Below are 14,838 nucleotides of genomic sequence, written 5' to 3'. Positions count from 1 at the left end.
TGAGTCGCATATATGCTATTAAAGGTGAGTGTTTCATCCACAAAAATCTGAGTGAAAATAAATATTCATATTTATTAGGAAACCTAGTTCAGAAAACAGCTCAGTTTTCTATTTAGACCACTTCTCAAGAGCAGTTTTGGCCTCAGTGTATCGACACGGAAGTTAAGCAATGTACTGCTGTGGACAAAAGCAATAATTTGACCTCACAGAACACGGGAGCTGCTGAACTACTGCTGCCTCGATCTGTTTGTGTTACTGTGTGACTTTGGCACTTCAATACATTAGTTTGGATCCAAACTAATACCACTTGCTGCAGATCGAAGCAGCTGTAGACCTGCAGCTCCCGTGTTCTGAGAGGTAAAATTACTGTTTTTGTCAGAGGAATCTGGAGTGACATAACGGATCCCAGATACTGAGTTGGTTCACACTTAAAGGGCCAGTTTATGTGGGAGCACAGAGGTTCTGTTGCACCCATTGGTTGGACACTTAATGACTGGTTTGTGGAATTAATTGTGTAATTTCCATAATACAACTGTAAATGAATGTGCCTAATATCAGGAAAGTGTACAAAAACTTATAAAACATTGTTACGAATTTGGATGAAAACTATTTTCTAATACTTTTAGATGCTTAGACTCCAAATTACATTCCTAGTTTCCAGTGGCTCTAAGCAAAAACAAACAAAAACATCTCTCTCAATAAAAGACAGAGATGCAGAAAAAAAGAAAAAGATGAAGCAGGGAGACACCAAACGTTTACAAATCTGCAGGCATTAGGTGAGCCCAGCACCCCGGGGAGCTTCTTTGAGGCTCATTCTCATTCTACATCGGTGCAGAGTAGCATAGCTGTTTCTCATGCAATACCTCTCAATGACATTTCATTGTCAAGAGTCCTACCCGTCTCTAAAGATCTCTGCTGTTATACAACTTTTGCATAACTGTTTCCAAAAAAAATGAGCGTGCCAGATTACGCAATCTGGGTTAACTGCACTTTAGAGGTTAAGATGTGCTTGAGAGAATAAAAAGCGAGTCTTTAACCATGTAATAGTGTCGCCTCTGTATGGAAGCCCATTTCTGCGAGTAATTAAGAAAAAAATGCACCCATGTTAAATCATAAGTACGACATAAAAATCATGATTATGAGACAAAAGTCAAAATTCTACGGTGAAAAGTCTTAATTGAGATAAAAAACCCAAATCAGTCTTGTCAAAATGATCATTTTCATCTCATAATTTTGACTTTTAGTTTCATAATTTTGACATTTTATGTCATAATTATGCTTTTCTATTATAATTTTAATTTTTTACTTTATAATTGACTTTCTAGCTCATAATTATTGCTTTTTATCTCAGATTTTCGACTGTTTATCTAATAACTTTGACTTTTTTTAATCTCAGGTTTGCCTTTTTATCTCATAATTATGGATTACCATGGTGATATTTTTTTGTCTTTCTGGCAGAAATGGGTTTCACTACCCTCTGTCACCAATGACAGTGTTTTATGAAGCTGTTACAAGGTAAAGTCCTGCAGAATCAGCTGAGTGCCTCACGATCGTCTACGAAAAAGTAGGACGAGATGCAGCGACGTGGCAGCTGATTTATTGCACATTGATTGGTTGGTGGACGCGCGTGGGCCGGCAGGAGCGACAGACAGAGGATTATGGGTACTGACCTCTGTGATGCGTGGGTTGGTGCACTTGACATTTTTGCTGGACAGGTTGAGCCAGCGGGTGGTGTAAGGATTGATGGGGGGGCAGTGGTGCCGAAGGGTGCAGCGTCCCTCTCCGCTGCACCACCCGCACTGGAACTTCCTCTCTGCCTTCAGACACATGCCGCAGCTGTCCCGCTGCGCCGCACACTTGTACAGGTGCACTGTGGGATACAGCCAAAGAACACACAACTGAAAAACCTACAAACGTATTTGGAGAGAATCTTTTATTGAAGGAAAACAGACAGAAGGGTTGTTATGAGGGAAATATCCCCCCAAGCTATATCATCTATTTTTATTTCCAGTAACACATATTTAAAGACGTGCTCGTGATTAACATACACACAGTGTCTTGAATTCTGCTTAGAAAAGACAATATTTGCAGAGACAGAGAATCTGATGGGAAGTATTAGATTTGTCAATCTTCATCCTGTTTGCCAGCTCATGTTGACAGCAGCATCTCTTGTTCTTACCTTGGATATTCTCCGGGTTATCAATAATGAAGTTGCCGTTCCACACCACCGAGAAATCCACAGGCAGCTCGCTGATTTTCATCCCCTCGTACAGATACTGGAGGCGAAGGATGGCGAGAGGGAGTGAGAGGGTGGAAGAGATGGGGGTGGTGTTGAGGGTGAATGTGGAAAAGAGACAAAAAGAGAGGAGGGTTTCAATGGGAGGTTTTGGATTTTGAATTCCCATGATCCCTTGTAGATGCAGCACTTCCAAAGTTACCCCAAAGTTACATCATCTCATCATCAGAGAGCTGACAAAGTGAGAAGCCAAAAGAAATGGGACAGTTGAGCAGAAGCTCGAGCTTCCCTTCTGGCCTTTGGAGATGCTGTCCTTAACTGCCTCCTATGCCCTTAATTCCAGCCTGACTTTCATTGTGCATGTGTGTCTGTGCGCATGTATGTATGTGTATGTGTGTGTGTGTGTGTGTGTGTGTGCGTGTGAGAGTAAGAGAGAGAGGAGAGTAAAATGTGTACGTCTGCGGTTCCTCTGGGAATATACTGCAGAAGTCAGTTTGTGCTTGACTGGAGGGCAGAGTCATGCTGCAGTCTTCTCCAGTGTAATTACCTAGGCTGCATCCACTATGTCTCCGCTGAGTAAATGACACACACACACACACACATACACAAACACACACACACATGCTGTGGAAATGGGGTATGGCATGCATTTTCTACAGGTGGTAATATAAAATACTACATAATCACTAATGTGTATTTAAATAAATAATACCTAAATTTACTGTGGATATGTGGATATTCACAGGGTGGAATATCGTTTGGCTATTTGCACCCAGGGCTGACTAGCCATTGTGGCTACTTGCACCCACGGTGGAGTAGCTAATGTGGCTATTTGTATTGGGGTGGAATAGCCAGTGTGGGTATTTGCACCCAGGGTGGAATATCCAATGTGGCTATCTACAACGAGGTGTGTATAGCCTAGAATGGCAGAAACACCCAGGTGTCCGTAGCCAAAAATGCTATTCGCACCAGTGTGGGCCTTGCAGAGACAAACCATGATCTTTTGATTTGATCTTTTGTTGCCTAAACCTAACCAAATTGTGACTGAAAACTGAAAATAATAATGATTAAAAAATAATCAGTCAACTAAGTCTGACTTCTAATCCATAATAGGCTGCTCACCACAGACCTTGTGGTCGATTCTACTGCAGAAAGAAAGTAGTTCTGGTAGATTCTACTGAAGGAAATAAAGTACTTCCTACATGAAACTGCTCACCACAAGGTCTGTGGATTATCTTGAGTTACTGGGTCATGATTTTCATGAAGAGACATTGGTTTTGATTTTCTTTTTTTTCACAAGCTGAGTGCCATTTAGTTTCATTATATTAGAGAGAAGACACACATCTCTATGTCTGATGTCTCCAAAACTCACACGAAAGCAATCTAGATGGATAAATAGCACTACAGGCCAGAGGAAAAATATGTATTTTTGATTTTGGGGTGAACTGTCTCTTTAACTACAGCAAATTTGTTTCTCTTTGCAGGTAAACTAATCTAAGGGGTCGGGGTGTGAACAGAGGAATAGGTGTCATGTGCCTTATTCTCACCCGGGTGCAAATAGACACTCTGAATTAAAGAACCACACACATACGCAAACAAGTCATGCATCACCAATTACACCTCATCTGACACAATCTGGGCAAGCATCATCCGACCCACCGAGCTGTTCTGGCACTGCACGCTGGAGCTGTTGAAGCGCAGAGCTGTTACTCGATGGCTGACCCCCTGGATGTGGAGGACACACTCGTAGCCTCGCTGGCCAGACTGAGGCTGAGGCAGGTTCCTGGCCTTCAGGGTGATAGGCTTCACCTCCCCCGCTGGGATCAGAATCTCCTCAGAGCGCACCAGCTGGGGACAGTCCTGGAGGAAACAAACACGGGGCAGAGAGCACACGTCAATGCCAACAAAACAGAAAAACAAAAATCGTGCTTTTTTTTTCTTTTTTCCTGGTGTTTAGGTCATTAGCAAGAAAAGAGGCGCCACGGTTCAGCATGAGAGTGATGAATTGGAGGGATAATCGGAGGTATGAAGTATGAGTGCAGCTGAAACGGAAATTCAGTCGGAATTTGAAAGTGACTCCTCTGACCTTGGAAAGCTGAGCTGATGCCTGAGCACTGAACAACTCATTATAAAAAGTGGAGTTTGCCTATCCTAATGGTGTGTTCTAGTTTAACTGCGAGGTTGGAATTTCTGAATTACTAGTTAGAAACTTCAAGTGGAACACACGCTGAAGTGGGATTTTCAACTCGGAAAGTTGAAGGAAACCTCAACAACCCTGACCTCTGAATCCAACATGGCTGCACTGTGTATCGGCAGTAATGAGCAGCAGCAGTTTACACACAGTACTGTCCATGTTTTATCTGTAGGCATGTTGTTATGGTGTCTGCATGTTGAAAATACAGTGAAATGTCTTGTTATTAAGAACAAAAACATTTTTTTCTTTGGCAGCTTGTTGTACTGGAGTGTTGGCATCCCAGGTGTGACTTCATTTCCAGCTCCGACTTCCAACCTTCGATGTAAACTGAACGCACCAGTGTGCTACATGTTAGGATTGTCTATGTTGAAAAGAAAACCCAATCTTGAAGGTAAATGATGTTGCTGGGGGGCCTGTAAAAGCCTCATAAAGTCACATTTATCTAAGCTAATGTTAGCAAAATGCCAGCTAACTAGCTAGTGATGATTAATGTAAATTAGCTAGCTAGTTAGCTTGTGTTTTGCAAAAATTAACTATCAAATGTAAACAGCTAACGAATATTGATGTAGATTAAGTAGCTAGTTAGCTAGCTAGCATTTTTCTAACATTAGCTATCAAGTGTAACTACCTAGCTAGCAATTGACGTAGATGAGGCAGCTAGTTAGCTACTTAAATAGCATGAGTGGAGATAGTTGACGGAGGTTCCCCAGCCTTGCTCAGCTATAATTGTAACAGAGCAAAAACATAAGGTAGGTAAACTGTGAAACTACTCAACTGGCAAGAAGAAAGATTAAATAAGAGCTAAGTGGTTTTAAGTACAAGACAGCAACAAATGAGGTTTATTCTGTGAGAAATGCAATGTGAAAGCAACAATTACACCAATAAAACTACAGCAGAATCAGACACAGAAGCTTTGGTCTTGGTGGCCTTTAGTCTTTCACCTCCATAAATCTTTTATCTTTTGAAATCAACCTCATCTCACAGGATATTCCTGTGGAGACTGTTGCTATATGTGCAAACACACAGATAAATGCCAGCCTTAACTCAAAATTCTGATCTAATTAATGCAGTTGTGTGTGAGTTCCAAATATTTATAAACTGAAAGGCTGCCAGAGTGATGCCCGCTGTGGTGTGTTAGTAGATTCATATGTACTGTAAATTAACACCCAAAGGAGCAGTTAACTCCCTTTGTTGTCCTTTAGTACAATTAAATGACTTAAAGGACATAAAAAACACATATACTGAAGCAAATATCAAAATATCATCTGTGTGAATAACCAAAAACATGGAAAGCAACATACACACACAGGCATATTTCAAGCAGTTTGTATCTACTGCACATGATTGACTGGGTCAGAGTGATCCTGTGTCATTGTTAAGACACGCTAAGCTCAATAACTCCAGAGATAATAGAGTGTTAATTGCTACTGCAGAGAACAAGAGCTCTGAGTGAGAAACGCCAATTCGGAAATTGAAGAGCTTAGATGGCTGTCTTTCTGAAGACATGCCCCGAGGCTGACACAGAGCTGGAACACAGAGCAGGATGCAGGCAGGAGGAAACACGGAGGGGGGAGAACGTGCAGGAGAGAGAGGGAGGAAAAGGAAACTCTGCTACACTCTCAGAAATAAGGGATTCAAAAGGGTTCTTCTTGTAAGGGGCTGGGGTTCTACTCACAACCATTTACTCACAAATAACCCTTTTTTTTGGAGAAAAGGTTTGTCTGTCAAGACCAGGGGCTCCATTAAGAACCCTTTTTGTCCAAAGAACCCTTTCTGGAAGAAATCGTTCAAGCTTGGTTGTTAAAAATGTTTTCTGAATTTCAACAATGGTAAATGTGTACAATGTAGGGGTTCTGCGTAGAACCCTCAGAAAACAAAAGGGTTATAAGTAAAACCATTAACAAAATATATTTATATTAGGTACCCCAAGGTGGATTCTATATGAAACCCTTGAAATATAAAAGATGGGTTCTAGATGAACCCTGTAGAAAGAAAGGGTTCTCAAAAGAAAATCAAGAATGGGTTCTAGATAAAACCCATGGAATATGAGGGCTCTCAGTAGAGCAATCTGGGCGGGTTCCAATAAAAGCTTCGGAATATAAAAATGGTTCTGGAAGAACCCTCTGGATGGGTTCTACATGAAATCTTTGGAATATAAAAAAGTTCTCAATAGATCAACCTGAGTGGGTTCAGTGAAAACCTTGAATATAAAAAGGGTTCTTAGTAGAACCCCCTAGGCGGGTACATGAAATCCTTGGGCTCTCGGTAGAACAACCTGGGTGGGTTCTAGATGAAACCTTCTGAAAGATAAAGTATATCTCCACAGAACAACCCAGCTGGGTTCTGTGAAACCCTTGATATATAAAAAGACTTCTTGGTAGAAATTCCTGCGTGGGTTCTTGTTACCACCCTTAGAAGGTGGAAAGGTTCTGGACTAGAACGCCTTCTGGTGGAACCATATACAGCAGAGAATGGTTCACTGTAGAACCTTTCATAGGGGCTTCTGTGTGGAACCTTTCAAAGATGGCTCTAAGTGTAGCCCTTTGTGTTGGGTTCTGGGTAGAACCCACTGAAAGCACCTTTATTTCTAAGAGTGTAGCAAGCTTTCTTATAGGCTAATCTATTTGTGCGTGTGTGTGTCTTTGTGTGTTTGTGTATTTATGGATGTGTTCGTGTGTGTTTGTGTGTTCTACCCACCTCAGAGGCGTTGACTCGTCCCTCCTGGAAGGAACAGCTGGAGGGGTCATGGGTACACAAGTTGCGGTACTTGCACCAGTGGCAGCGGAAGGCACTGTTCACACATGACAGACACCTGCATGGACACACACACAAACACACACACACACACACACACACACACACACACACACACACACACACACAGAGGGAGAGAGTCAGGAAAAAGCAGTGCTGTCAAGGAGAGGCAGTGAGTTTGCCAAAGTGGGGGAAGTGCCACAGAGGAAATGAGTTCAGATCCCAAGTGGGCACCTGCTGTTGTTGTGCCCTTGCGGTTGGCACAGTACCTAATAGCTGCTGGGCCAAGTTCTCCCCGCATATATTTCCCACTGCCATATATTAATACTGTGCTGCGTGTCATGTGTGAACGGTAGGCTGCATATTAGCCCTGATAACCAGAATCAGATGGAGAAAGAGAGACAGGGAGCGGCAGAGTGGAGGAACGTTGAGTAATGAGGACAAATAAGACATTGGCGCAGCTTGATCCTGCAATTACCATTAGCCCTGCATTGTTGGAGTGTCGCTGTAATTACCAGCTGTTAGGTGAGTGTGTGTTTGTGTGTGAGCATTTTTTTTATGTACAATATGTAAGTGTGACTGCATGTGTGTCACTGTAGAGCACAAACTAAACTGCCCCATCATTTAAAGTAAAAGTATCAACACCATAATGCTAAAAATCTCCTCCACAGGTGAATAGTCAGTGAATTATCTACAGTAGATGCCAGTTGGCATATCACCAGTTTAGGGAAGCAGCAGGAGCACTGGTGAAGGAAACTAAGCACTGTTTCCCAGCTGGCAGATAGCCTTTTCTGACAGAAAACCGCCGTTATATAAGCTAAATATCCCTCTTTCCAAACCAACCAAACTCCATTGGAGAAATCAGTAATTTTACCTTGCAGATAACATGAGAGTTTCTGGTCTACTGCTGCCTTGATCTGTAATTGTGTGACTTTGATGTCTTAAAATTAACTTTCAGATTACCCAGAGTCACACAATAACACAAACAAGCTAACAAATTGAGGCAGCAGCAGCAGACCAGCAAGTCCAGTGTTCTGCAAGGTAAAATTACTAATTTTGCCAATGGAGTTTGGCACTGATGCACAGCTCTGTGTGCAGGGAAAATCTGTTTTATTGGTCTTGTTTTGTTCAGCTGTCTACATTTGCCATCAGCACTGATTGGACATCCACAATGAAAATACCAAAGTTTCCCTTTAGCTTTCCTGCTAGTGGCTCTCTCTGTTTCTCCAGACTGGGGGCGCTCTGACTGCCATCTACCGGAGACAAAACACTGACAACTGACTAACAAAAAACCCTCATACAAACCCACTTCAAATGATCCAAAAATATCCCTTTAAATGACCTCAGAATTGTACTTCAGTGCAGCACTTGAGTAAATGTACTTTCCAACACTGTGCACTGGTCACACGGATGAATGAATGGAGAGACGAGCCAAGATGCAAGACGGACAAGAGAAGAGGCAGCCTGAGGCTACAAGTGATGATACTCTCTGTATGTTGCCATAGCGAGGAGCACACACACTTTTAATTGACTGTGATGGCTTTTACTACACTGTGAATTCATGACCAGTTGTTAGGAGAGTGTACTGTAGTTGCACTTGGCTCTCCCCCTCTCTTTCTCTCCCTCTGAAATAAGGTTGAGTTATGCGTACTTGCTTACTGTGAAATATTCATCAGTGCAAAAGCATGGGAGGGATCTCTGGCAAGCACGCTAATTCAGAAGAATAGAGCTGATTCACCTTCTGGCAAATAGAGTGTACAGTATGTGTGTGTAAGAGGGAGAGACACAGAGAGTTGGCATCAGAGCGTGCAAAGGGAGAGCGTATGCCCTTTTCAAGTGTATGCATCTTTCTTTGTGTGTGTTTGAGTTTGTGTGTGTGTGGTTGTGTGAGCAAGTATGTTTGTCGTCGCCGATTAACTGAGCTGATGTGAGAGCTGGTAATTGCTTTCTGTGCTTCTCAGACAGCAGACAGCCATATGAAGCTATAGGGCAGTGTGTGTGTGTGTGTGTGCGTGCGTGTGTGTGTGTGTGTGCGTTGCCTACATTAATCAGGCAAAGACGACAGCGGCTACAACATTTTGTTTTAATGTCAAGGGGATAGTAGTGAAAGGATAATATGACACGCTGCAATTGCTGCACCCCTGCTAGCGTCATTGCTGTGATATCCTTAGCGATACTCCCAAGTCAGCGAGGCCTTTGGATCTCGCACAAACAGAATCTGCCACACTGGAATGAAGCGAGCAATTGCAAAGGCACCGCCGACACTGAGATCTCCAATCCAGGGATTCAATTCAACATCACTCAATCAGGGACAGACGTGGCATGAAAACGGGCATGAAATCCCCACTGAAGACCTGTTAGGCAGAGAGCCGTGCGTGTTGTACTGCAGCGTGTCAGAGAAGAAGGCTTCATTAGCGAAACAACACTGAAACTTCCTGTTACGGGGCTCAGGGAGCAGCCAGTGGTCAGATTACATTAGTCTTTACAGGGGATATTTTTAGGGGACCGGGGCTGGCTAAGGTTGAGGACAAATTGTAACTAATTCCCAAAGCATTGATCCGGTGGTTTTGGGCCGCAGGTCTGCAGCATCGAATTTAGTGAATGAAAAGAGGATGAATGGGCTCGGAGAGGGATACTCACAGCTGGTGGACGCTGCAGTTGTAAAACTTGACCTCTGTGCTGATCAGCATCTGACCGGTCTCCTTCGAATTGAGCCTCAGCTCAACGCCTGACCAGTCTGAAAGAGAAGAGACAGGAGATGAACACAGGATTAATTCTGTTGACTGATCATTTTCATATCATAGTTACAGTTGTCAGAGTAATTTAAGTGAAGGAGAAAAGTTCTGGTGACCTATAATCTTTTGTTAAGAACATTTACTTTTCTTTGTTGGATAAACTTGAATCTTTGAGTTTTAGAAACCCAAACAATTCTGTATTTCAAAAACTGTTTGCAGTGCACTCTGAGCCCAATTTCCACTCGAAAGATAAACACACTTCAGTGTTTTCACTTTTAATGCTAATGTTATTAGCTATATATTATTTATATATAACTCACCCAAGCCAGAAGGTACAAGCTAAAAGAAACCACTGCTGTCCTGCACCGATTAGAGAAGAAAATGACTCAGAGTTGCTAAACTTAGATTGTAAACTAAAGATTGATTGACACGCCAAAGATAGTAAGTGTTAAGTTTCACTGACCTCAGACACAAAAATGTAACAAGAGAAGAATACAAGTTTGAAGAAATGTAGAATACTTCATGTAAATGTTAATAACAGGTTGACAGATGTTTCCTTCAGGAGTAAATAATGAGTTTGTAAATTCTAAAGAAATGTTTGAATGCAGAATAATAAGTTCTGCCACTCTCTACTATTAAAACAATAACAAAAGACGTAGTTTGATGACATCTGAAGAGGCGCGGGATCATGGGAGTTGTTGTCTTCACTGTGAAACCAACATTACTGATGAAAATCTGACATGACTCAGACAGAAATCACGTTCATATACGAGGTAATATTAAAGTTTTATTCATGTTATGTTTAGTGACGTTTGTATCTGACATATCTCGTTTTACAGAAACTAGCAACACACCATGACACACGATTTCTCTGGGTTTTAACACTGCTGGAAACATTTGGGATATGGGATAAACAAAATACGCAACATACATCATAACGTATCATTATATAACATATAGAGTTTTTAGACATTTTATTAAGGAAATGGTGCATATTAGAGCTTTAAATAATACACTGCACTTTAACTAAACCCATTCGTTAGTTGACTAAAATCTATTGGTTAAATCTTGTGATATATATTCAACTAAAACTAGATGAAAGCTAAAACAATCCGGATGAATAAAGCATAATAAAACCTTTTAAGTCAAAAGACTAAAACTAAATTTTTTGGCAAAATAACCACTAGTTGAACATTTATTAGATGCTCATGCATTATTACAGTGCAGTAGTCCCTTTATCATTGCTTTATTCATAGTTGTGAACAGCAGACATCATTAAATCTCATGCTAATTAGTTTGCCGGTATGACCTGGTAACGCCGGCTTACAAGTGAACCAGATATGTAGAAAGGTAGCATTTCTTGCATGGTATTGTATGTACACAAGCCAAATTAAATGAAACATTACTTGCGAATATATATGTGCATAAAATTAGCAAATTTCAATCACATACAGAGCCATTTAATCTGATCAAATGTTGTTTTGCTGCATCTTGCTGAGCAGAGTTCTGGCTGTGCTTCTGTTCTCTGTAAAAAAAAAACAGCCTCTTATCTCTCCCCCACGAGAATACAAACTCCATAAATATGTGTGTGCATGTGTGTGTGTGTTTGTATATGTGTATGCGCGGAGCAGCCTGAATTTCAGATGACATTCAGTGTGTAGGAGGCTTGAATGACCCTCTGTGCCCCGTTCTCTCCGCAGCACCTGTTGGGAATCAGGCTCTGTTTCACACAAGTCTGTAAAGCAGGCAGGCTAGGCTCAACGCTGACTTCTACCACTGCACATTTGTCTCACAGGATCTGGCAAACAAAGTGGTACAGAGTTCCTGTCCGCACACAACCTCCTCTAGGATTGTATTCTACTTTAGCGGAGGAGAGTGCCAGCTATTTTCTTCATTTTCAAGCTCAACATCAGTTCGCCGTTCTCACAGTTTTATCCTAACCTCTCCTTCCGCTCCTTCGCTCTTATTTTAATTACTCCTCTCTCCTCACATTTAGTCTCATTTCCTCATCTCATTTCCTCTCCTCTCTTCTCTTCTCTCCTTTCTTCTCCTCAGGTCATCGCCGCCGCGCGATCGATGTTGATGTGCAACAGATAGAGAGCCTTGCTAGGGGGACAGGAGATGGAGGAGGATAGAGGGGAGGTCAGGAGGAAGAGGCCTCGGGGGAACGAATGTGGAGTTAAAATGGAGGTATAAACAGCTGGGGGAAGAGGGAGGATTGGAGAAGGTGATCAAAAGGGTGGAGGGAGGGGGGATAGACAGACAGAGGAAAGGTGGTATGGATGGATAGCTAGATGGATGGATGAAGGAAGGGCTTATGGGGGGGATTGGCTGACATTTACCTAGGGGAGAACATTCATATTAGTGGCTGATGCACCACTCCCCAAGGGAGCTCTGGGCAAACAGGGCTGTCATTTACTCACAGGGAGGAGGATTACCAAACCCCCAAAACACACAGTGATTTCCACACACTGCACATAATATATTATTCAGGGTGTTTGGTTTTGTCACCCTGCAGCCATCTTGGCTTGCAAACAACAGGTATTTATTGTTAAACAACAGGTGTTAGTATTCATAATGATATATGTGCTTGCAAATAAATTAATGCCAGATCCGCCGTGGTTTATTTACTGAAGAAAGCTCGAGGAAAGCTTGAAAGGTCATGATATTTCTATGAATAGTATATTAGAGGTGATTAGCATATCTTTTTTTTTCTGGACCTAAAAGTTGTTTTAGGCAAAATTCTGCTCAAGTTTGAATATGTCAAGGTCCAGATTTTGTGAGATGATGTAAAAATGGCTGGTTTGACCATATGACCTCTGCTGAAATGCAGTTCATTACTTTACAAGTTATAATTACTACATATATATATATTAATATTATATCAATATTCTGATATGAGACTACATCGTTTTAGATTTTGGATATTGTTATATTGGTAGTAAGAGCTTAAGGACACATGCTAAGTTGAGATACTCGGTTCTCTGACAACAAAACTACAGCCTCCTTTGGAAGTTGTATTCTGGCTTGGAATTTATGCTAATTTTCCCATTTCACATTAATTAGAGTTCAAATTAATGCTGAATGTTTGCCAAATGAGTAAGTGTCTGTTTATGAGTTGGAGGAAATCATTTACAAACTTGTAGACAGAGTAGATATTTAGAACAGTTAAATTGAGCAAAATTTTAATGGAGTCTGGCAGGCAAAAGGCAGAATTTATGGAGTGTCACTCAGAAGCAGAGGTGTGGACTCAAACCAAACCAAAGTGAGCTGTGCAAACAGATGCCTGCAAATGACTTATAACTGAATTGTTAGCTGGAAAACACAATGGGACCAAAGAATTTACTATTGCCTAGTAGTCAAATTTGAAAATAATATAGAAAATTTATATTTTACAAGTGTTTCTAAAGGTATACTAATTAGGCTGCTCTTAGAAAAAAGTGTCCCCCTTTACTTTAAAACTTTGCGTACAAAAAAAGTTGTGAAAATTTGTCATAAATCAGGAGAAATACATAATTGTGACACAGAGAGGAAACCCAGGGAGTCAGTCTTTACTTGGGACTTGAGTGTTATTTGTGACTTGCAAAACAACGACTTGGTCCCACCTGTGCTCACAGCAAACCGACTCCCTGTGCCGAGACACTAATCCGCCACATCAACTTCCCCGTCGTCCCTTCAACTCAATCGAACCTGCATGTCAGACCGTCGCCTATTAGCCCAATCTGAGGGCAGTAATGTGGTGAGCTGCAGCTCAGAAACAGGCCAGGGGACCTCAGTCTGATCCTCCATCAGCTCTAATGGGGCCTGGCCCTGTGTGTAGCACACTTCGCAGCCAGACGACTGATCCTGGATCAGTGGGAGCTTGTTATGTAGACGGCGCCTGCTTAAAGTCGGAGTGTTGAATCGATAAAGATGTTTCAGCGAGTGCGTGTGTGCAGATGAACAGTTAGATCAGAGAGGGACAAATGGGAATCCTACAAAGGCTGTTTTAGATCAGTGTACTGCGGACTACATGGGAAAATACACCACAAAACACTCTTCAGTTTGTGTGCCATGGGTGGTAGCATGTGTGTGTCTGTTTGTTGTTTCTACCTTGGTCGGTGGGGATGAGGGGGACATCCTTGGCAGCAGGAGACACGCACAGTATCTGGTTGCCATTGACCTGCCCCTCCACCTCCGTCAGGTTGCCAAAGGAGCAGGTGATGCCCGCAGAAAGGTCTGGAACGTGGCTCACTTTCACCAGCAGCTGCACAAGGGGTAGGACACATGACAACAATGTTAACAGAGTATGGTGGTGGACAATTTGTAAAACTTTCCTACACAGTTTGGGGCCAAATAAAGACATATATGATGATATAACAGCTGGATGTATCATGTCTCATTAATGTTATATTAAAAGGATAGTTTGCATTGTTTGATGTGGGGTTGTATGAGGCACTTATCTTTAGTAATAATAACTGCATTATTCCATAGTAATTAAGTTCCACCTAAAAAAAAATCAGTATCAGTTTAAGTGTAAACCATATTTAGAATATTTTCACTGCTTTACTTTGCCGTCTTTCTTGCAGGAAACCACAGTTATAAGAGCCAAATATCGCTCTTTCCAAACCAACCAAATTCCATGCGTAAAATCAGTAATTTTACCTCATAGAACACGGGAGTTGCTGGTCTACCAATGACTAAATCTGCTGGTTTGTTTGTGTTATTGTGTGATTTTAGTGGCTCAGAACTACCTTTTTAAAACACAGAAGTCACTAAATAACACAAACAAACTAACAGACTGAAGGAGCAGTAGACAAGCGACTCCAGTGTTCTGCAAGGTAAAATTAGTAATTTCACCTATGGAGTTTGGTTGGTTTGGAGAGTAACAGCAGTTTCCCATTGTAAAAGGCTGTCTGACGGCAAGTTAAAGCAGTAGA

The 14,838-nt window shown here is 41.7% G+C and overlaps 1 protein-coding gene across 1 annotated transcript in view; it reads right to left on the bottom strand.

The window, feature by feature from the left end:
- The window catches only part of plxna2 (plexin A2), a 265,500-nt gene that overhangs the window by 89,810 nt on the left and 160,852 nt on the right, over positions 1–14,838 (bottom strand). Inside the window, exons 7-12 of the mRNA XM_084720421.1 lie at positions 14,012–14,165; positions 9,825–9,921; positions 7,128–7,242; positions 3,896–4,096; positions 2,180–2,276; positions 1,671–1,870 (exon numbers count right to left, since the gene is read on the bottom strand). Coding sequence (XP_084576547.1) covers positions 1,671–1,870; positions 2,180–2,276; positions 3,896–4,096; positions 7,128–7,242; positions 9,825–9,921; positions 14,012–14,165 — 864 coding nt within the window. The remainder of the gene's footprint in view (positions 1–1,670; positions 1,871–2,179; positions 2,277–3,895; positions 4,097–7,127; positions 7,243–9,824; positions 9,922–14,011; positions 14,166–14,838) is intronic.

This window comes from Lutjanus erythropterus, chromosome 6 (assembly GCF_056507025.1).
Source record: "Lutjanus erythropterus isolate fLutEry1 chromosome 6, fLutEry1.hap2, whole genome shotgun sequence".
In the NCBI taxonomy this organism is placed as follows: domain Eukaryota; kingdom Metazoa; phylum Chordata; class Actinopteri; order Lutjaniformes; family Lutjanidae; genus Lutjanus; species Lutjanus erythropterus.
This window is presented reverse-complemented; position numbering and strand designations above follow the sequence as displayed.